This window comes from Oncorhynchus keta, unplaced genomic scaffold (genome assembly GCF_023373465.1).
Source record: "Oncorhynchus keta strain PuntledgeMale-10-30-2019 unplaced genomic scaffold, Oket_V2 Un_contig_14158_pilon_pilon, whole genome shotgun sequence".
NCBI lineage: Eukaryota > Metazoa > Chordata > Actinopteri > Salmoniformes > Salmonidae > Oncorhynchus > Oncorhynchus keta.
Window position 1 is genome coordinate 152127 of NW_026278577.1, and position 23232 is coordinate 175358.

The 23232-nt window shown below is 37.0% G+C and overlaps 1 protein-coding gene across 1 annotated transcript in view; it reads left to right on the top strand.

Moving 5' to 3' along the window:
* Positions 1–23013, top strand: part of nek11 (NIMA-related kinase 11) — a 127689-nt gene extending 104676 nt beyond the window's left edge. The window contains exons 16-17 of the mRNA XM_052501695.1: positions 22257–22457; positions 22998–23013. Of these exons, the coding sequence (XP_052357655.1) occupies positions 22257–22457; positions 22998–23013 (217 nt within the window). The remainder of the gene's footprint in view (positions 1–22256; positions 22458–22997) is intronic.
* The last annotated feature ends 219 nt before the right edge of the window (positions 23014–23232 follow it).

Sequence of the window (23232 nt, forward strand, 5' to 3'; positions counted from 1 at the left end):
CACCATCACAGTAAGCAAATAAAATGTTTATACCTATCAAGTCAATGTACCATCACAGTAAGCAAATAAAATGTTTATACCTATCAAGTCAATGCACCAACACAGTAAGCAAATAAAATGTTTATACCTATCAAGTCAATGCACCATCACAGTAAGTAAATAAAATGTTTATACCTATCAAGTCAATGTACCAGCACAGTAAGTAAATAAAATGTTTATACCTATCAAGTCAATGTACCATCACAGTAAGCAAATAAAATGTTTATACCTATCAAATCAATGCACCAACACAGTAAGCAAATAAAATGTTTATACCTATCAAGTCAATGCACCATCACAGTAAGCAAATAAAATGTTTATACCTATCAAATCAATGCACCAACACAGTAAGCAAATAAAATGTTTATACCTATCAAGTCAATGTACCAGCACAGTAAGCAAATAAAATGTTTATACCTATCAATGCACCAGCACAGTAAGTAAATAAAATGTTTATACCTATCAAGTCAATGCACCAGCACAGTAAGCAAATAAAATGTTTATACCTATCAAGTCAATGTACCAGCACAGTAAGCAAATAAAATGTTTATACCTATCAAGTCAATGTACCAGCATAGTAAGCAAATAAAATGTTTATACCTATCAAGTCAATGCACCAGCACAGTAAGCAAATAAAATGTTTATACCTATCAAGTCAATGCACCAGCACAGTAAGCAAATAAAATGTTTATACCTATCAAGTCAATGCACCAGCACAGTAAGCAAATAAAATGTTTATACCTATCAAGTCAATGCACCAGCACAGTAAGCAAATAAAATGTTTATACCTATCAAGTCAATGCACCAGCACAGTAAGCAAATAAAATGTTTATACCTATCAAGTCAATGCACCATCACAGTAAGCAAATAAAATGTTTATACCTATCAAGTCAATGTACCATCACAGTAAGCAAATAAAATGTTTATACCTATCAAGTCAATGCACCATCACAGTAAGCAAATAAAATGTTTATACCTATCAAGTCAATGCACCATCACAGTAAGCAAATAAAATGTGTATACCTATCAAGTCAATGTACCAGCACAGTAAGCAAATAAAATGTTTATACCTATCAAGTCAATGCACCAGCACAGTAAGCAAATAAAATGTTTATACCTATCAAATCAATGCACCAGCACAGTAAGCAAATAAAATGTTTATACCTATCAAGTCAATGCACCAGCACAGTAAGTAAATAAAATGTTTATACCTATCAAGTCAATGCACCATCACAGTAAGCAAATAAAATGTTTATACCTATCAAGTCAATGCACCATCACAGTAAGCAAATAAAATGTTTATACCTATCAAGTCAATGCACCAACACAGTAAGTAAATAAAATGTTTATACCTATCAAGTCAATGCACCAGCACAGTAAGCAAATAAAATGTTTATACCTGTCAATGCACCAGCACAGTAAGTAAATAAAATGTTTATACCTATCAAGTCAATGCACCATCACAGTAAGCAAATAAAATGTTTATACCTATCAAGTCAATGCACCAGCACAGTAAGTAAATAAAATGTTTATACCTATCAAGTCAATGCACCATCACAGTAAGCAAATAAAATGTTTATACCTATCAAGTCAATGCACCATCACAGTAAGCAAATAAAATGTTTATACCTATCAAGTCAATGCACCATCACAGTAAGCAAATAAAATGTTTATACCTATCAAGTCAATGCACCAGCACAGTAAGTAAATAAAATGTTTATACCTATCAAGTCAATGCACCAGCACAGTAAGCAAATAAAATGTTTATACCTATCAAGTCAATGCACCATCACAGTAAGCAAATAAAATGTTTATACCTATCAAGTCAATGCACCATCACAGTAAGCAAATAAAATGTTTATACCTATCAAGTCAATGCACCATCACAGTAAGCAAATAAAATGTTTATACCTATCAAGTCAATGCACCATCACAGTCAGTAAATAAAATGTTTATACCTATCAAGTCAATGTACCAGCACAGTAAGCAAATAAAATGTTTATACCTATCAAGTCAATGTACCAGCACAGTAAGCAAATAAAATGTTTATACCTATCAAGTCAATGTACCAGCACAGTAAGCAAATAACATGTTTATACCTATCAAGTCAATGCACCAACACAGTAAGCAAATAACATGTTTATACCTATCAAGTCAATGTACCAGCACAGTAAGCAAATAAAATGTTTATACCTATCAAGTCAATGTACCATCACAGTAAGCAAATAACATGTTTATACCTATCAAGTCAATGCACCAACACAGTAAGTAAATAAAATGTTTATACCTATCAAGTCAATGTACCATCACAGTAAGTAAATAAAATGTTTATACCTATCAAGTCAATGCACCATCACAGTAAGCAAATAAAATGTTTATACCTATCAAGTCAATGCACCATCACAGTAAGCAAATAAAATGTTTATACCTATCAATGCACCAGCACAGTAAGCAAATAAAATGTTTATACCTATCAAGTCAATGCACCATCACAGTAAGCAAATAAAATGTTTATACCTATCAAGTCAATGCACCATCACAGTAAGCAAATAAAATGTTTATACCTATCAAGTCAATGCACCATCACAGTAAGCAAATAAAATGTTTATACCTATCAAGTCAATGCACCATCACAGTAAGCAAATAAAATGTTTATACCTATCAAGTCAATGCACCATCACAGTAAGCAAATAAAATGTTTATACCTATCAAGTCAATGCACCATCACAGTAAGCAAATAAAATGTTTATACCTATCAAGTCAATGCACCATCACAGTAAGTAAATAAAATGTTTATACCTATCAAGTCAATGCACCATCACAGTAAGCAAATAAAATGTTTATACCTATCAAGTCAATGCACCATCACAGTAAGCAAATAAAATGTTTATACCTATCAAGTCAATGCACCATCACAGTAAGCAAATAAAATGTTTATACCTATCAAGTCAATGCACCAGCACAGTAAGCAAATAAAATGTTTATACCTATCAAGTCAATGCACCATCACAGTAAGTAAATAAAATGTTTATACCTATCAAGTCAATGCACCAGCACAGTAAGCAAATAAAATGTTTATACCTATCAAGTCAATGCACCAGCACAGTAAGCAAATAAAATGTTTATACCTATCAAGTCAATGCACCAGCACAGTAAGCAAATAAAATGTTTATACCTATCAAGTCAATGCACCAACACAGTAAGCAAATAAAATGTTTATACCTATCAAGTCAATGTACCAGCACAGTAAGCAAATAAAATGTTTATACCTATCAATGCACCAGCACAGTAAGCAAATAAAATGTTTATACCTATCAAGTCAATGCACCATCACAGTAAGCAAATAAAATGTTTATACCTATCAAGTCAATGCACCAGCACAGTAAGCAAATAAAATGTTTATACCTATCAAGTCAATGCACCATCACAGTAAGTAAATAAAATGTTTATACCTATCAAGTCAATGCACCAACACAGTAAGCAAATAAAATGTTTATACCTATCAAGTCAATGTACCAGCACAGTAAGCAAATAAAATGTTTATACCTATCAAGTCAATGCACCAGCACAGTAAGCAAATAAAATGTTTATACCTATCAAGTCAATGCACCAACACAGTAAGCAAATAAAATGTTTATACCTATCAAGTCAATGCACCATCACAGTAAGCAAATAAAATGTTTATACCTATCAATGCACCAACACAGTAAGCAAATAAAATGTTTATACCTATCAAGTCAATGTACCAGCACAGTAAGCAAATAAAATGTTTATACCTATCAAGTCAATGCACCAGCACAGTAAGCAAATAAAATGTTTATACCTATCAAGTCAATGTACCAGCACAGTAAGCAAATAAAATGTTTATACCTATCAAGTCAATGTACCAGCATAGTAAGCAAATAAAATGTTTATACCTATCAAGTCAATGCACCAGCACAGTAAGCAAATAAAATGTTTATACCTATCAAGTCAATGCACCAGCACAGTAAGCAAATAAAATGTTTATACCTATCAAGTCAATGCACCAGCACAGTAAGCAAATAAAATGTTTATACCTATCAAGTCAATGCACCAGCACAGTAAGCAAATAAAATGTTTATACCTATCAAGTCAATGCACCAGCACAGTAAGCAAATAAAATGTTTATACCTATCAAGTCAATGCACCAGCACAGTAAGCAAATAAAATGTTTATACCTATCAAGTCAATGCACCAGCACAGTAAGCAAATAAAATGTTTATACCTATCAAGTCAATGTACCAGCACAGTAAGCAAATAAAATGTTTATACCTATCAAGTCAATGCACCATCACAGTAAGCAAATAAAATGTTTATACCTATCAAGTCAATGCACCAGCACAGTAAGCAAATAAAATGTTTATACCTATCAAGTCAATGCACCAGCACAGTAAGCAAATAAAATGTTTATACCTATCAAGTCAATGTACCATCACAGTAAGCAAATAAAATGTTTATACCTATCAAATCAATGCACCATCACAGTAAGTAAATAAAATGTTTATACCTATCAATGCACCAGCACAGTAAGCAAATAAAATGTTTATACCTATCAAGTCAATGCACCAGCACAGTAAGCAAATAAAATGTTTATACCTATCAATGCACCAGCACAGTAAGCAAATAAAATGTTTATACCTATCAAGTCAATGTACCAGCACAGTAAGCAAATAAAATGTTTATACCTATCAAATCAATGCACCAGCACAGTAAGCAAATAAAATGTTTATACCTATCAATGCACCAGCACAGTAAGCAAATAAAATGTTTATACCTATCAAGTCAATGCACCATCACAGTAAGCAAATAAAATGTTTATACCTATCAAGTCAATGCACCATCACAGTAAGCAAATAAAATGTTTATACCTATCAATGCACCAGCACAGTAAGCAAATAAAATGTTTATACCTATCAATGCACCAGCACAGTAAGCAAATAAAATGTTTATACCTATCAATGCACCAGCACAGTAAGCAAATAAAATGTTTATACCTATCAATGCACCAGCACAGTAAGCAAATAAAATGTTTATACCTATCAAGTCAATGCACCAGCACAGTAAGCAAATAAAATGTTTATACCTATCAAATCAATGCACCAGCACAGTAAGCAAATAAAATGTTTATACCTATCAATGCACCAGCACAGTAAGCAAATAAAATGTTTATACCTATCAAATCAATGCACCAGCACAGTAAGCAAATAAAATGTTTATACCTCAATCAAGTCAATGTACCAGCACAGTAAGCAAATAAAATGTTTATACCTATCAAGTCAATGCACCATCACAGTAAGTAAATAAAATGTTTATACCTATCAAATCAATGCACCATCACAGTAAGTAAATAAAATGTTTATACCTATCAAGTCAATGCACCATCACAGTAAGCAAATAAAATGTTTATACCTATCAAGTCAATGTACCAGCACAGTAAGAAAATAAAATGTTTATACCTATCAAGTCAATGTACCAGCACAGTAAGCAAATAAAATGTTTATACCTATCAAATCAATGCACCAGCACAGTAAGCAAATAAAATGTTTATACCTATCAAGTCAATGCACCAGCACAGTAAGCAAATAAAATGTTTATACCTATCAAGTCAATGCACCAGCACAGTAAGTAAATAAAATGTTTATACCTATCAAGTCAATGCACCATCACAGTAAGCAAATAAAATGTTTATACCTATCAAGTCAATGCACCATCACAGTAAGCAAATAAAATGTTTATACCTATCAAGTCAATGCACCATCACAGTAAGCAAATAAAATGTTTATACCTATCAAGTCAATGCACCAGCACAGTAAGTAAATAAAATGTTTATACCTATCAAGTCAATGCACCATCACAGTAAGCAAATAAAATGTTTATACCTATCAAGTCAATGCACCATCACAGTAAGCAAATAAAATGTTTATACCTATCAAGTCAATGCACCAGCACAGTAAGTAAATAAAATGTTTATACCTATCAAGTCAATGCACCATCACAGTAAGCAAATAAAATGTTTATACCTATCAAGTCAATGCACCAGCACAGTAAGCAAATAAAATGTTTATACCTATCAAGTCAATGCACCAGCACAGTAAGTAAATAAAATGTTTATACCTATCAAGTCAATGCACCATCACAGTAAGCAAATAAAATGTTTATACCTATCAAGTCAATGCACCATCACAGTAAGCAAATAAAATGTTTATACCTGTCAAGTCAATGCACCAGCACAGTAAGCAAATAAAATGTTTATACCTATCAAGTCAATGCACCATCACAGTAAGTAAATAAAATGTTTATACCTATCAAGTTAATGCACCAGCACAGTAAGCAAATAACATGTTTATACCTTCAATGCACCAGCACAGTAAGCAAATAACATGTTTATACCTATCAATGTACCAGCACAGTAAGCAAATAAAATGTTTATACCTATCAAGTCAATGTACCATCACAGTAAGCAAATACAATGTTTATACCTATCAATGCACCAGCACAGTAAGCAAATAAAATGTTTATACCTATCAAGTCAATGTACCAGCACAGTAAGCAAATAAAATGTTTATACCTATCAAATCAATGCACCAGCACAGTAAGCAAATAAAATGTTTATACCTATCAATGCACCAGCACAGTAAGCAAATAAAATGTTTATACCTATCAAGTCAATGTACCATCACAGTAAGCAAATAAAATGTTTATACCTATCAAGTCAATGTACCAGCACAGTAAGCAAATAAAATGTTTATACCTATCAAGTCAATGCACCATCACAGTAAGTAAATAAAATGTTTATACCTATCAAGTCAATGCACCATCACAGTAAGAAAATAAAATGTTTATACCTATCAAGTCAATGTACCATCACAGTAAGCAAATAAAATGTTTATACCTATCAAGTCAATGTACCATCACAGTAAGCAAATAAAATGTTTATACCAATATCAAGTCAATGTACCAGCACAGTAAGCAAATAAAATGTTTATACCTATCAAATCAATGCACCAGCACAGTAAGCAAATAAAATGTTTATACCTATCAATGCACCAGCACAGTAAGCAAATAAAATGTTTATACCTATCAAGTCAATGTACCATCACAGTAAGCAAATAAAATGTTTATACCTATCAAGTCAATGTACCAGCACAGTAAGCAAATAAAATGTTTATACCTATCAAGTCAATGCACCATCACAGTAAGTAAATAAAATGTTTATACCTATCAAATCAATGCACCATCACAGTAAGCAAATAAAATGTTTATACCTATCAAGTCAATGCACCATCACAGTAAGAAAATAAAATGTTTATACCTATCAAGTCAATGTACCATCACAGTAAGCAAATAAAATGTTTATACCTATCAAGTCAATGTACCATCACAGTAAGCAAATAAAATGTTTATACCTATCAAGTCAATGCACCATCACAGTAAGCAAATAAAATGTTTATACCTATCAAGTCAATGCACCATCACAGTAAGCAAATAAAATGTTTATACCTATCAAGTCAATGTACCAGCACAGTAAGCAAATAAAATGTTTATACCTATCAAATCAATGCACCAGCACAGTAAGCAAATAAAATGTTTATACCTATCAAGTCAATGCACCAGCACAGTAAGCAAATAAAATGTTTATACCTATCAAGTCAATGCACCAGCACAGTAAGCAAATAAAATGTTTATACCTATCAAGTCAATGCACCATCACAGTAAGCAAATAAAATGTTTATACCTATCAAGTCAATGCACCAGCACAGTAAGTAAATAAAATGTTTATACCTATCAAGTCAATGCACCATCACAGTAAGCAAATAAAATGTTTATACCTATCAAGTCAATGCACCATCACAGTAAGCAAATAAAATGTTTATACCTATCAAGTCAATGCACCAACACAGTAAGCAAATAAAATGTTTATACCTATCAAGTCAATGCACCAGCACAGTAAGCAAATAAAATGTTTATACCTATCAAGTCAATGCACCAGCACAGTAAGTAAATAAAATGTTTATACCTATCAAGTCAATGCACCATCACAGTAAGCAAATAAAATGTTTATACCTATCAAGTCAATGCACCAGCACAGTAAGTAAATAAAATGTTTATACCTATCAAGTCAATGCACCATCACAGTAAGCAAATAAAATGTTTATACCTATCAAGTCAATGCACCATCACAGTAAGCAAATAAAATGTTTATACCTATCAAGTCAATGCACCATCACAGTAAGTAAATAAAATGTTTATACCTATCAAGTCAATGTACCAGCACAGTAAGCAAATAAAATGTTTATACCTGTCAATGCACCAGCACAGTAAGCAAATAAAATGTTTATACCTATCAAGTCAATGCACCATCACAGTAAGCAAATAAAATGTTTATACCTATCAAGTCAATGCACCATCACAGTAAGCAAATAAAATGTTTATACCTATCAAGTCAATGCACCAACACAGTAAGCAAATAAAATGTTTATACCTATCAAGTCAATGCACCAGCACAGTAAGTAAATAAAATGTTTATACCTATTAAGTCAATGCACCAGCACAGTAAGCAAATAAAATGTTTATACCTATCAAGTCAATGCACCAGCACAGTAAGCAAATAAAATGTTTATACCTATCAATGCACCAGCACAGTAAGCAAATAACATGTTTATACCTATCAATCAATGTACCAGCACAGTAAGCAAATAACATGTTTATACCTATCAATGTACCAGCACAGTAAGCAAATAAAATGTTTATACCTATCAAGTCAATGCACCAGCACAGTAAGCAAATAACATGTTTATACCTCAATCAATGTACCAGCACAGTAAGCAAATAAAATGTTTATACCTATCAATTCACCAGCACAGTAAGCAAATAAAATGTTTATACCTATCAAGTCAATGCACCAGCACAGTAAGCAAATAAAATGTTTATACCTATCAAGTCAATGTACCAGCACAGTAAGCAAATAAAATGTTTATACCTATCAAGTCAATGCACCAGCACAGTAAGCAAATAAAATGTTTATACCTATCAAGTCAATGCACCAGCACAGTAAGCAAATAAAATGTTTATACCTATCAAGTCAATGCACCAACACAGTAAGCAAATAAAATGTTTATACCTATCAAGTCAATGTACCAGCACAGTAAGCAAATAAAATGTTTATACCTATCAAGTCAATGTACCAGCACAGTAAGCAACAAATAAAATGTTTATACCTATCAAATCAATGCACCAGCACAGTAAGCAAATAACATGTTTATACCTATCAAATCAATGCACCAACACAGTAAGCAAATAAAATGTTTATACCTATCAAGTCAATGTACCAGCACAGTAAGCAAATAAAATGTTTATACCTATCAAGTCAATGCACCAACACAGTAAGTAAATAAAATGTTTATACCTATCAAGTCAATGCACCATCACAGTAAGCAAATAAAATGTTTATACCTATCAAGTCAATGCACCATCACAGTAAGCAAATAAAATGTTTATACCTATCAAGTCAATGCACCATCACAGTAAGCAAATAAAATGTTTATACCTATCAAGTCAATGCACCATCACAGTAAGCAAATAAAATGTTTATACCTGTCAATGCACCATCACAGTAAGCAAATAAAATGTTTATACCTATCAAGTCAATGCACCATCACAGTAAGTAAATAAAATGTTTATACCTGTCAATGCACCATCACAGTAAGCAAATAAAATGTTTATACCTATCAAGTCAATGCACCATCACAGTAAGTAAATAAAATGTTTATACCTATCAAGTCAATGCACCATCACAGTAAGCAAATAAAATGTTTATACCTATCAAGTCAATGCACCATCACAGTAAGCAAATAAAATGTTTATACCTATCAAGTCAATGCACCAGCACAGTAAGCAAATAAAATGTTTATACCTATCAAGTCAATGCACCAGCACAGTAAGCAAATAAAATGTTTATACCTATCAATGCACCAGCACAGTAAGCAAATAAAATGTTTATACCTATCAAATCAATGCACCAACACAGTAAGCAAATAAAATGTTTATACCTATCAAGTCAATGCACCAGCACAGTAAGTAAATAAAATGTTTATACCTATCAATGCACCAGCACAGTAAGCAAATAAAATGTTTATACCTATCAAATCAATGCAACAACACAGTAAGCAAATAAAATGTTTATACCTATCAAGTCAATGCACCAGCACAGTAAGCAAATAAAATGTTTATACCTATCAAGTCAATGCACCATCACAGTAAGCAAATAAAATGTTTATACCTATCAAGTCAATGCACCAGCACAGTAAGCAAATAAAATGTTTATACCTATCAAGTCAATGCACCATCACAGTAAGCAAATAAAATGTTTATACCTATCAAATCAATGCACCATCACAGTAAGCAAATAAAATGTTTATACCTATCAAGTCAATGCACCAGCACAGTAAGCAAATAAAATGTTTATACCTATCAAGTCAATGCACCAGCACAGTAAGCAAATAAAATGTTTATACCTATCAAATCAATGCACCAACACAGTAAGCAAATAAAATGTTTATACCTATCAAGTCAATGCACCAGCACAGTAAGCAAATAAAATGTTTATACCTATCAAGTCAATGCACCATCACAGTAAGCAAATAAAATGTTTATACCTATCAAGTCAATGTACCAGCACAGTAAGCAAATAAAATGTTTATACCTATCAAATCAATGCACCAACACAGTAAGCAAATAAAATGTTTATACCTATCAAGTCAATGCACCAGCACAGTAAGCAAATAAAATGTTTATACCTATCAAGTCAATGCACCAGCACAGTAAGCAAATAAAATGTTTATACCTATCAAATCAATGCACCATCACAGTAAGCAAATAAAATGTTTATACCTATCAAATCAATGCACCAGCACAGTAAGCAAATAAAATGTTTATACCTATCAAGTCAATGTACCAGCACAGTAAGTAAATAAAATGTTTATACCTATCAAGTCAATGCACCATCACAGTAAGTAAATAAAATGTTTATACCTATCAAGTCAATGCACCAGCACAGTAAGCAAATAAAATGTTTATACCTATCAAGTCAATGCACCAGCACAGTAAGCAAATAAAATGTTTATACCTATCAAGTCAATGCACCATCACAGTAAGTAAATAAAATGTTTATACCTATCAAGTCAATGTACCATCACAGTAAGCAAATAAAATGTTTATACCTATCAAGTCAATGTACCATCACAGTAAGTAAATAAAATGTTTATACCTATCAAGTCAATGCACCATCACAGTAAGCAAATAAAATGTTTATACCTATCAAGTCAATGCACCATCACAGTAAGCAAATAAAATGTTTATACCTATCAAGTCAATGCACCATCACAGTAAGTAAATAAAATGTTTATACCTATCAAGTCAATGTACCAGCACAGTAAGCAAATAAAATGTTTATACCTATCAAGTCAATGCACCAGCACAGTAAGCAAATAAAATGTTTATACCTATCAATGCACCAGCACAGTAAGCAAATAAAATGTTTATACCTATCAATGCACCAGCACAGTAAGCAAATAAAATGTTTATACCTATCAAGTCAATGTACCAGCACAGTAAGCAAATAAAATGTTTATACCTATCAAATCAATGTACCATCACAGTAAGCAAATAAAATGTTTATACCTATCAATGCACCAGCACAGTAAGCAAATAAAATGTTTATACCTATCAAGTCAATGTACCAGCACAGTAAGCAACAAAATGTTTATACCTATCAAATCAATGCACCAGCACAGTAAGCAAATAAAATGTTTATACCTATCAATGCACCAGCACAGTAAGCAAATAAAATGTTTATACCTATCAAGTCAATGTACCAGCACAGTAAGCAAATAAAATGTTTATACCTATCAAATCAATGCACCAGCACAGTAAGCAAATAAAATGTTTATACCTATCAATGCACCATCACAGTAAGCAAATAAAATGTTTATACCTATCAAATCAATGCACCAGCACAGTAAGCAAATAAAATGTTTATACCTATCAATGCACCATCACAGTAAGCAAATAAAATGTTTATACCTATCAAATCAATGCACCAGCACAGTAAGCAAATAAAATGTTTATACCTATCAAGTCAATGCACCATCACAGTAAGCAAATAAAATGTTTATACCTATCAAGTCAATGCACCAGCACAGTAAGCAAAAAATGTTTATACCTATCAAGTCAATGCACCAGCACAGTAAGCAAATAAAATGTTTATACCTATCAATGCACCAGCACAGTAAGCAAATAAAATGTTTATACCTATCAAATCAATGCACCAACACAGTAAGCAAATAAAATGTTTATACCTATCAAGTCAATGCACCAGCACAGTAAGTAAATAAAATGTTTATACCTATCAATGCACCAGCACAGTAAGCAAATAAAATGTTTATACCTATCAAATCAATGCAACAACACAGTAAGCAAATAAAATGTTTATACCTATCAAGTCAATGCACCAGCACAGTAAGCAAATAAAATGTTTATACCTATCAAGTCAATGCACCATCACAGTAAGCAAATAAAATGTTTATACCTATCAAGTCAATGCACCAGCACAGTAAGCAAATAAAATGTTTATACCTATCAAGTCAATGCACCATCACAGTAAGCAAATAAAATGTTTATACCTATCAAATCAATGCACCATCACAGTAAGCAAATAAAATGTTTATACCTATCAAGTCAATGCACCAGCACAGTAAGCAAATAAAATGTTTATACCTATCAAGTCAATGCACCAGCACAGTAAGCAAATAAAATGTTTATACCTATCAAATCAATGCACCAACACAGTAAGCAACAAAATGTTTATATTTATACCTAAATAAAATGTTTATACCTATCAAGTCAATGCACCAGCACAGTAAGCAAATAAAATGTTTATACCTATCAAGTCAATGCACCATCACAGTAAGCAAATAAAATGTTTATACCTATCAAGTCAATGTACCAGCACAGTAAGCAAATAAAATGTTTATACCTATCAAATCAATGCACCAACACAGTAAGCAAATAAAATGTTTATACCTATCAAGTCAATGCACCAGCACAGTAAGCAAATAAAATGTTTATACCTATCAATGCACCAGCACAGTAAGCAAATAAAATGTTTATACCTATCAAATCAATGCACCAGCACAGTAAGCAAATAAAATGTTTATACATTTACATTTAAGTCATTTAGACCTATCAAATCAATGCACCAGCACAGTAAGCAAATAAAATGTTTATACCTATCAAGTCAATGTACCAGCACAGTAAGCAAATAAAATGTTTATACCTATCAAATCAATGCACCAGCACAGTAAGCAAATAAAATGTTTATACCTATCAAGTCAATGCACCAGCACAGTAAGCAAATAAAATGTTTATACCTATCAAGTCAATGTACCATCACAGTAAGTAAATAAAATGTTTATACCTATCAAGTCAATGTACCATCACAGTAAGCAAATAAAATGTTTATACCTATCAAGTCAATGCACCAGCACAGTAAGCAAATAAAATGTTTATACCTATCAAGTCAATGCACCATCACAGTAAGCAAATAAAATGTTTATACCTATCAAGTCAATGTACCAGCACAGTAAGCAAATAAAATGTTTATACCTATCAAGTCAATGCACCATCACAGTAAGCAAATAAAATGTTTATACCTATCAAATCAATGCACCAGCACAGTAAGCAAATAAAATGTTTATATCTATCAATGCACCAGCACAGTAAGCAAATAAAATGTTTATACCTATCAAGTCAATGTACCAGCACAGTAAGCAAATAAAATGTTTATACCTATCAAATCAATGCACCAGCACAGTAAGCAAATAAAATGTTTATACCTTACCATTTAAGTCATTTAGACCTATCAAATCAATGCACCAGCACAGTAAGCAAATAAAATGTTTATACCTATCAAGTCAATGTACCAGCACAGTAAGCAAATAAAATGTTTATACCTATCAAATCAATGCACCAGCACAGTAAGCAAATAAAATGTTTATACCTATCAATGCACCAGCACAGTAAGCAAATAAAATCTTTATACCTATCAAGTCAATGCACCATCACAGTAAGCAAATAAAATGTTTATACCTATCAAGTCAATGCACCAGCACAGTAAGCAAATAAAATGTTTATACCTATCAATGCACCATCACAGTAAGCAAATAAAATGTTTATACCTATCAAATCAATGCACCAGCACAGTAAGCAAATAAAATGTTTATACCTATCAATGCACCATCACAGTAAGCAAATAAAATGTTTATACCTATCAAATCAATGCACCAGCACAGTAAGCAAATAAAATGTTTATACCTATCAATGCACCATCACAGTAAGCAAATAAAATGTTTATACCTATCAAGTCAATGTACCAGCACAGTAAGCAAATAAAATGTTTATACCTATCAAATCAATGCACCAGCACAGTAAGCAAATAAAATGTTTATACCTATCAATGCACCAGCACAGTAAGCAAATAAAATGTTTATACCTATCAATGCACCATCACAGTAAGCAAATAAAATGTTTATACCTATCAATGCACCATCACAGTAAGCAAATAAAATGTTTATACCTATCAAATCAATGCACCATCACAGTAAGCAAATAAAATGTTTATACCTATCAAGTCAATGTACCATCACAGTAAGCAAATAAAATGTTTATACCTATCAAGTCAATGCACCATCACAGTAAGCAAATAAAATGTTTATACCTATCAAGTCAATGCACCAGCACAGTAAGCAAATAAAATGTTTATACCTATCAAGTCAATGCACCATCACAGTAAGCAAATAAAATGTTTATACCTATCAAGTCAATGCACCAGCACAGTAAGCAAATAAAATGTTTATACCTATCAAGTCAATGCACCAGCACAGTAAGCAAATAAAATGTTTATACCTATCAATGCACCATCACAGTAAGCAAATAAAATGTTTATACCTATCAAGTCAATGCACCATCACAGTAAGCAAATAAAATGTTTATACCTATCAAGTCAATGCACCATCACAGTAAGTAAATAAAATGTTTATACCTATCAAGTCAATGCACCAGCACAGTAAGCAAATAAAATGTTTATACCTATCAAATCAATGCACCAGCACAGTAAGTAAATAAAATGTTTATACCTATCAAGTCAATGCACCAGCACAGTAAGCAAATAAAATGTTTATACCTATCAATGCACCATCACAGTAAGCAAATAAAATGTTTATACCTATCAAGTCAATGCACCATCACAGTAAGCAAATAAAATGTTTATACCTATCAATGCACCAGCACAGTAAGCAAATAAAATGTTTATACCTATCAAGTCAATGCACCAGCACAGTAAGCAAATAAAATGTTTATACCTATCAATGCACCAGCACAGTAAGCAAATAAAATGTTTATACCTATCAAGTCAATGCACCAGCACAGTAAGTAAATAAAATGTTTATACCTATCAAATCAATGCACCATCACAGTAAGCAAATAAAATGTTTATACCTATCAAGTCAATGTACCATCACAGTAAGCAAATAAAATGTTTATACCTATCAAGTCAATGCACCAGCACAGTAAGCAAATAAAAATGTTTATACCTATCAAGTCAATGCACCAGCACAGTAAGCAAATAAAATGTTTATACCTATCAAGTCAATGTACCAGCACAGTAAGCAAATAAAATGTTTATACCTATCAAGTCAATGTACCAGCACAGTAAGCAAACAAATGTTTATACCTATCAAGTCAATGTACCATCACAGTAAGCAAATAAAATGTTTATACCTATCAAGTCAATGCACCAGCACAGTAAGCAAATAAAATGTTTATACCTATCAAGTCAATGTACCAGCACAGTAAGCAAATAAAATGTTTATACCTATCAAGTCAATGAACCAGCACAGTAAGCAAATAAAATGTTTATACCTATCAAGTCAATGCACCAGCACAGTAAGCAAATAAAATGTTTATACCTATCAAGTCAATGTACCAGCACAGTAAGCAAATAAAATGTTTATACCTATCAAGTCAATGCACCATCACAGTAAGCAAATAAAATGTTTATACCTATCAAGTCAATGCACCATCACAGTAAGCAAATAAAATGTTTATACCTATCAAGTCAATGCACCATCACAGTAAGCAAATAAAATGTTTATACCTATCAAATCAATGCACCATCACAGTAAGCAAATAAAATGTTTATACCTATCAAGTCAATGCACCATCACAGTAAGCAACAAAATGTTTATACCTATCAAATCAATGCACCAACACAGTAAGCAAATAAAATGTTTATACCTATCAATGCACCAGCACAGTAAGCAAATAAAATGTTTATACCTATCAATGCACCAGCACAGTAAGCAAATAAAATGTTTATACCTATCAATGCACCAGCACAGTAAGCAAATAAAATGTTTATACCTATCAAGTCAATGCACCAGCACAGTAAGCAAATAAAATGTTTATACCTATCAATGCACCAGCACAGTAAGCAAATAAAATGTTTATACCTATCAAGTCAATGTACCATCACAGTAAGCAAATAAAATGTTTATACCTATCAATGCACCAGCACAGTAAGCAAATAAAATGTTTATACCTATCAAGTCAATGTACCAGCACAGTAAGCAAATAAAATGTTTTGCAATTTACAACAACAGATAGCTGGGTTGTCATGAGCTGCCATGGCCTGTTATGACAGCATTATGTTGTGATAGATGTTCAGTAAGAGGCCTTTATTACGGTGAAGGGAATCCATCAGGCTCACCGTCTTAGACTTCCTCTGTCTGTTGTTAAGTGCTGCAGAAGAGGGCCATTTCTTGATTGCTGAATAGAGAGGTAAGCTTTGATGCTGATGCAAGAGTTTCTGTTGGGTTGTTTTGGTGGAGGAGGAGGGATGCTGATTAGGAGATGGAGGAGAGAGAGGGGGAGAAGGAGATGGAGGAGAGAGAGGGGGAGAAGGAGATGGTGGAGAGAGGAGGAGAGAGAGGGAGAAGGAGATGGAGGAGAGAGGAGGAGAGAGAGGGAGAAGGAGATGGTGGAGAGAGGAGAGAGGGAGAAGGAGATGGTGGAGAGAGGAGGAGAGAGAAGGAGCGAGGAGGAGAGAAAGAGGGAGAAGGAGATGGAGGAGAGAGAGGGAGAAGGAGATGTGGAAAGAGGAGGAGCACAGAGGAGAGAGGGAGAAGGAGCTGGTGGAGAGAGGAGGAGAGTGAGAGGGAGAAGGAGATGGTGGAGAGAGGAGGAGAGAGAGAGGAAGAAGGAGCTGGTGGAGAGAGGAGGAGAGTGAGAGGGAGAAGGAGATGGTGGAGAGAGGAGGAGAGAGAGAGGAAGAAGGAGCTGGTGGAGAGAGGAGGAGAGAGGAAGGGAGAAGGAGATGGTGGAGAGAGGAGGAGAGAGAGGAAGAAGGAGCTGGTGGAGAGAGGAGGAGAGTGAGAGGGAGAAGGAGATGGTGGAGAGAGGAGAGAGAGAGGGAGATGGAAATGGTGGAGAGAGGAGGAGAGAGGAGGAGACAGATGGGGAGAGAGGGAGAAGGAGATGGAGGAGCGAGGAGGAGAGAGGAGGAGAGAGGAGGAGATGAGGGAGAGAGGAAGAAGGAGATGGTGGAAAGAGGAGGAGCGCGGAGGAGAGAGGGAGAAGGAGAAGGAGATGGTGGAAATAGGAGGAGAGAGAGAGGGAGAAGGAGATGGTGGAGAGAGGAGGAGAGAGAGGGAGAAGGAGATGGTGGAGAGAGGAGGAGAGAGAGGGAGAAGGAGATGGTGGAAAGAGGAGGAGTGCAGAGGAGGAGTGCAGAGGAGAGAGGGAGAATGAGATGGTGGAAAGAGGAGGAGAGAGAGGGAGAAAGAGATGGTGGAGAGAAAGAGGGAGAAGGAGATGGTGGAGAGAGGAGGAGAGAGAGAGGGAGATGGAGATGGTGGAGAGAGGAGGAGAGAGAGAGAGAGAAGGAGATGGTGGAAAGAGAATGAGAGAGAGAGGGAGAAGGAGATGGTGGAGAGAGGAGGAGAGAGAGAGGGAGAAGGAGATGGTGGAGAGAGGAGGAGAGCGAGAGGGAGAAGGAGATGGTGGAGAGAGGAGGAGAGAGAGGAAGAAGGAGTTGGTGGAGAGAGGAGGAGAGAGGAGGAGAGGGAGAAGGAGATGGTGGAAAGAGGAGGAGAGAGAGAGGGAGAAGGAGATGGTGGAGAGAGGAGGAGAGAGAGAGGGAGAAGGAGATGGAGGAGAGAGAGAGGGAGAAGGAGATGGTGGAGAGAGGAGGAGCGAGGAGGAGAGAGAGGGAGATGGAGGAGAGAGAGGGAGAAGGAGATGGTGGAGAGAGGAGGAGCGAGGAGGAGAGAGAGTGAGAAGGAGATGGTGGAGAGGGACCAAAATAATCTACTCTGTAGTAAAGATGTCTGCTATCACAGATCCTCAAAAATGGAATTACATTATAAAGTTCCATCAATCGTAAACAATCAGATTAATTAGATTATACAGTTCCATCAATCGTAAACGATCAGATGAGTTGTGGGTATGACAACTCATGCAGGGTGTTGGTGTGTACGCAATACGCATGGCCCTCTCTTATCATCAGTCTTACAGTGGAGACCCTGCTGACACAGTGGAGACCTTGTTGACACAGTGGAGACCCTGCTGACACAGTGGAGACCCTGTTGACACAGTGGAGACCCTGCTGACACAGTGGAGACCCTGCTGACACAGTGGAGACCCTGCTGACACAGTGCAGACCCTGCTGACACAGTGGAGACCCTGCTGACACAGTGGAGACCCTGCTGACACAGTGTAGACCCTTCTGACACAGTGGAGACCCTGCTGACACAGTGCAGACCCTGCTGACACAGTGGAGACCCTGCTGACACAGTGTAGACCCTTCTGACACAGTGGTAGCTGCCACCTCTAGAGTGAAAGTTCTGCCTCGTGGGGACAGTCACCGTCCAGAGGGTGACACTCACTTCATCTTGACTGGAGGAAGATTTGGAATTGGTCCACCTGCTCACTGCCGTGTCTCAGAATGCCTGCCCCAAAAATCATATAAAGAGAGGCCCAGTTCAGTCTATACAAGACACTTCTGTTAAGAGAGAGAGGGGAGAGAGAGAGGGAGAGACTCTAACACTCACTAGGCTCCCTTGTGCCTCTGCAACAATACCTCAGAGAGGACTATCAATCCTCTCACAATCCTAGCTGTTTCTATCTTCTATCTGTTCCATAGGAATCCTCAAGCCAGAGATGACTTAGAATGGAATTATAATAATGAGACAGCATTTGCTAGGCCTGAATATTCTCTCTAAGAAAAAGACAAAGCCAAATTACACATTTATTGCTAAACTTAACTTCAGCCTTCTGAGGACACTTATAATGTTAAGAAGGATGGATAGCTCTGGAATTTCATCTGTTGCTACAGACTTATAGCCCCATCTGTTGCTACAGACTCTCTGCTGATTGAGAACCTCTCTGCTGACTGATAACCTCTCTGCTGATTGAGAACCTCTCTGCTGATTGAGAACCTGATTCTCTGCTGATTGAGAACCTCTCTGCTGATTGAGGACCTCTCTGCTGATTGATGACCTCACTGCTGATTGATTACCTGAGAACCCTGCTGATTGAGGACCCTCTCTGATTGCTGATTGAGAACCTGCTCTGCTGCTGATTGAGAACCTCTGCTGACTGAGGACCTCTCTGCTTATTAGGGACCCTCTCTGCTGATTGAGGACTCTCTGCTGATTGAGAACCTCTCTGCTGATTGAGGATCTCTGCTGATTGAGGACCTCTCTGCTGATTGAGGACCTCTCTGCTGATTGAGGACCTCTGCTGATTGAGGACCTGATTCTCTGCTGATTGAGGACCTCTCTGCTGATTGAGGACCTCTGCTTATTATTGGGACCTCTCTGCTGATTGAGAACCTCTCTGCTGATTGAGGATCTCTCTGCTGATTGAGGACCTCTCTGCTGATTGAGGACTCTCTGCTGATTGAGGACCTCTCTGCTGATTGAGGACCTCTCTGCTGATTGAGAACCTCTCTGCTGATTGAGGACCTCTCTGCTGATTGAGAACCTCTCTGCTGATTGAGGATCTCTCTGCTGATTGAGGACCCTCTGCTGATTGAGGATTGATTGAACCTCTCTGATTGCTGATTGAGGACCTCTCTGCTGATTGAGGACCTCTGCTTATTATTGAGGACCCTCTGCTGATTGAGAACCTCTCTGCTGATTGAGGATCTCTCTGCTGATTGAGGACCTCTCTGCTGATTGAGGACCTCTGCTGATTGAGGACCTCTCTGCTGATTGAGGACCTCTCTGCTGATTGAGGACCTCTGCTGACTGAGAACCTCTCTGCTGATTGAGGACCTCTCTGCTGATTGAGGACCTCTCTGCTGATTGAGGACCTCTCTGCTGATTGAGGACCTCTCTGCTGATTGAGGACCTCTCTGCTGATTGAGGACCTCTCTGCTGATTGAGGACCTCTCTGCTGATTGAGAACCTCTCTGCTGATTGAGGACCTCTCTGCTGATTGAGGACCTCTCTGCTGATTGAGGACCTCTCTGTCGAGGACTGTGATTATTTTCCTTCAGTGTGTTTTGTATTCTCTTGAACTTTTTAAAGCTGTTTATTTGGTATTTTCTGGTGTATTCTCTGGGGTATTTTCTAGTGTATAAATGGTGTATAATTGTAAGATGCAGGGTTCCCTTCTGAAAGAGACCTTGGTCTTAATGGGACTCCCTGTTAAAATAATAAATTATGAACACAACTATGAACACACAACTGAGCTATGGACAGAAAACTCTGAACATACAACTATGGCCAACCAAACACATTTATGTTGATCTGAAGCTTTGTCTGAGGCCCCAGGATCATCTCCAAGATCACTATAGACAAAAATACCATATAGCCCCAAATGTGATGGTACTTTTAGGTGAAAATGAATTACGCTTCTGGGCTTTCCTCTCTCCCAGACAACCCCAGAACATCCATAAAGTCCCATCTGAGATCCTAATGGTTCATTTCTCTGGGATAGAGGTTTCACCAGATTTATAGACCTGATAGCACCATTATCAGATAACTGGACAAGCCAAAGTACAGTAGACATTCATCTTTACATCACAATATTAACTCCATAAATAGTATCTGGTAAAAGGCGTCCAGGGAAGACAGGAAGGATCAGATGTATTTTCTAAATGTCCGTTTTCTCTGACTGTGACGTCTCCAGAAAACACTGCAGTGAATCTCAACAGATCTCAATAGAGACTTGACAGTTGTCCCATGACAGCCCAGGACTATGTGTTCTGGGCATTAGAAACGGTTCATTTAGTGTCTGATGTGTTGGACTGTTGGAGTTGTGTTGTCTCCTAGTGGAAGATGTGGACTTTGGTATATGATACCAGGAGTTTCTTGGGCCCACATCCTCGTCAAATTCACGAGGCCCACCCCAATGGACCTGCTCTTTTCCTGCTGCCAGCTCCATGGCAACGGAACACCCACTGATGACAGCACACACAGACACTTAGGCAGCTTAGCACTGGCTAGTGACACTGTATGTCTCCATGTGAGGAAATAACTATGCTTTTTCCATTCTATTGGACAGACAGGTTTAGTAATACTCTTATCTCTCACAGCATCCATTATGCATTATGTGAAAGATTCAGGGACAAATGGACTACTCTTGTTGCTAACAGGTACACGAGTGGTCTATTTGTGGTATTGTGTGTCTCTGTTGATAGAGCATGGAGCTTGCAACCCCAGGGTTGTGGGTAAATTCCACGGGGAACCGCACGAAGAATTTATGCACTCACTACTTTAAGCCGTTCTGGATAAGAGTGTCTGTTAAATGACTAAAATGTAAATGCCAAGTGCTGTTATTCTGTCTGGATACGTCTGTTCACCTGCTTTAGCAACAATCGTCCTGGTTCTGCTCAAGATTAGCTTGAGGTTGCCCACGATGCACACTATGCAAATGTTTAGCATGATATTTCACTGAAGTACAAGTTCAATGTCATTTCCTGCCTCCTGTAATCACATCAAATCACTCTACACAGAGAGCATGTTATGGGAGCCGGGACAACATTTAAACTGTCAAAATGTCAGCCAATGTCAGGCTGATGTGTGTGATTAGTGGACAGAGTTGACACCCAGTCTCTCTCCCTGTGTCTGTCCCAGGTCAGTGTCCAGTCGGCTGGGTCTAACCGTCTTCCAGAGGGTGTATAACTACCTGAAGGGAGCCAGGGAGAGGCAGGAGGATGAGGGGAGCATCAGACAGGCCCTCAGCAGCCTGGTGGAGAGGCCCAGTGATGGCTTTGAAGTGGACCAACTACTGTACTACGAGGAGCAGCTCCAGGGAGCCAGAGAGGGAGCCAGAGAGCCAGGAGACAGAGAGGGAGACAGAGAGAGCCAGAGAGGGAGACAGAGAGGGAGACAGAGAGGGAGACAGAGAGGGAGCCCAGAGGGAGACAGAGAGGGAGACCAGAGAGGGAGACAGAGAGGGAGACAGGAGACAGAGGGAGACAGAGAGGGAGCCAGAGAGGGAGACAGAGAGGGAGCCAGAGAGGGAGGAGAGGGACAGAGAGGGAGACAGAGAGAGCCAGAGAGGGAGACAGAGAGGGAGCCAGAGAGGGAGCCAGAGGGGGCCAGAGAGAGGGAGAGCCAGAGAGGAGCCCAGAGAGGGAGACAGAGAGGGAGCCAGAGAGGGAGACAGAGAGGAGCCAGAGGAGGAGAGCCAGAGAGGGAGACAGCCAGAGAGGGAGACAGAGAGGGAGACAGAGAGGGAGGGAGAGCCAGAGAGGGAGCCAGAGAGGGAGACAAAAACAGGTCCAGAGAGGGAGACAGAGACTGACTAACCTGCGATCATGCCAGAGAGGGAGCCTATCCAAACATTTCAGGAAGAGACACATCTTGTTGCAGAGAGGGAACCAGATAGGAGCCCAGGAGACCAGGGTTGGTGACCTAGTAGATCAACAGAGATGACAGACATTTACTTCATGATAGACCAGGGTTGGTGACCTAGTAGATCAACAGAGATGACAGACATTTACTTCATGATAGACCAGGGTTGGTGACCTAGTAGATCAACAGAGATGACAGACATTTACTTCATGATAGACCAGGGTTGGTGACCTAGTAGATCAACAGAGATGAC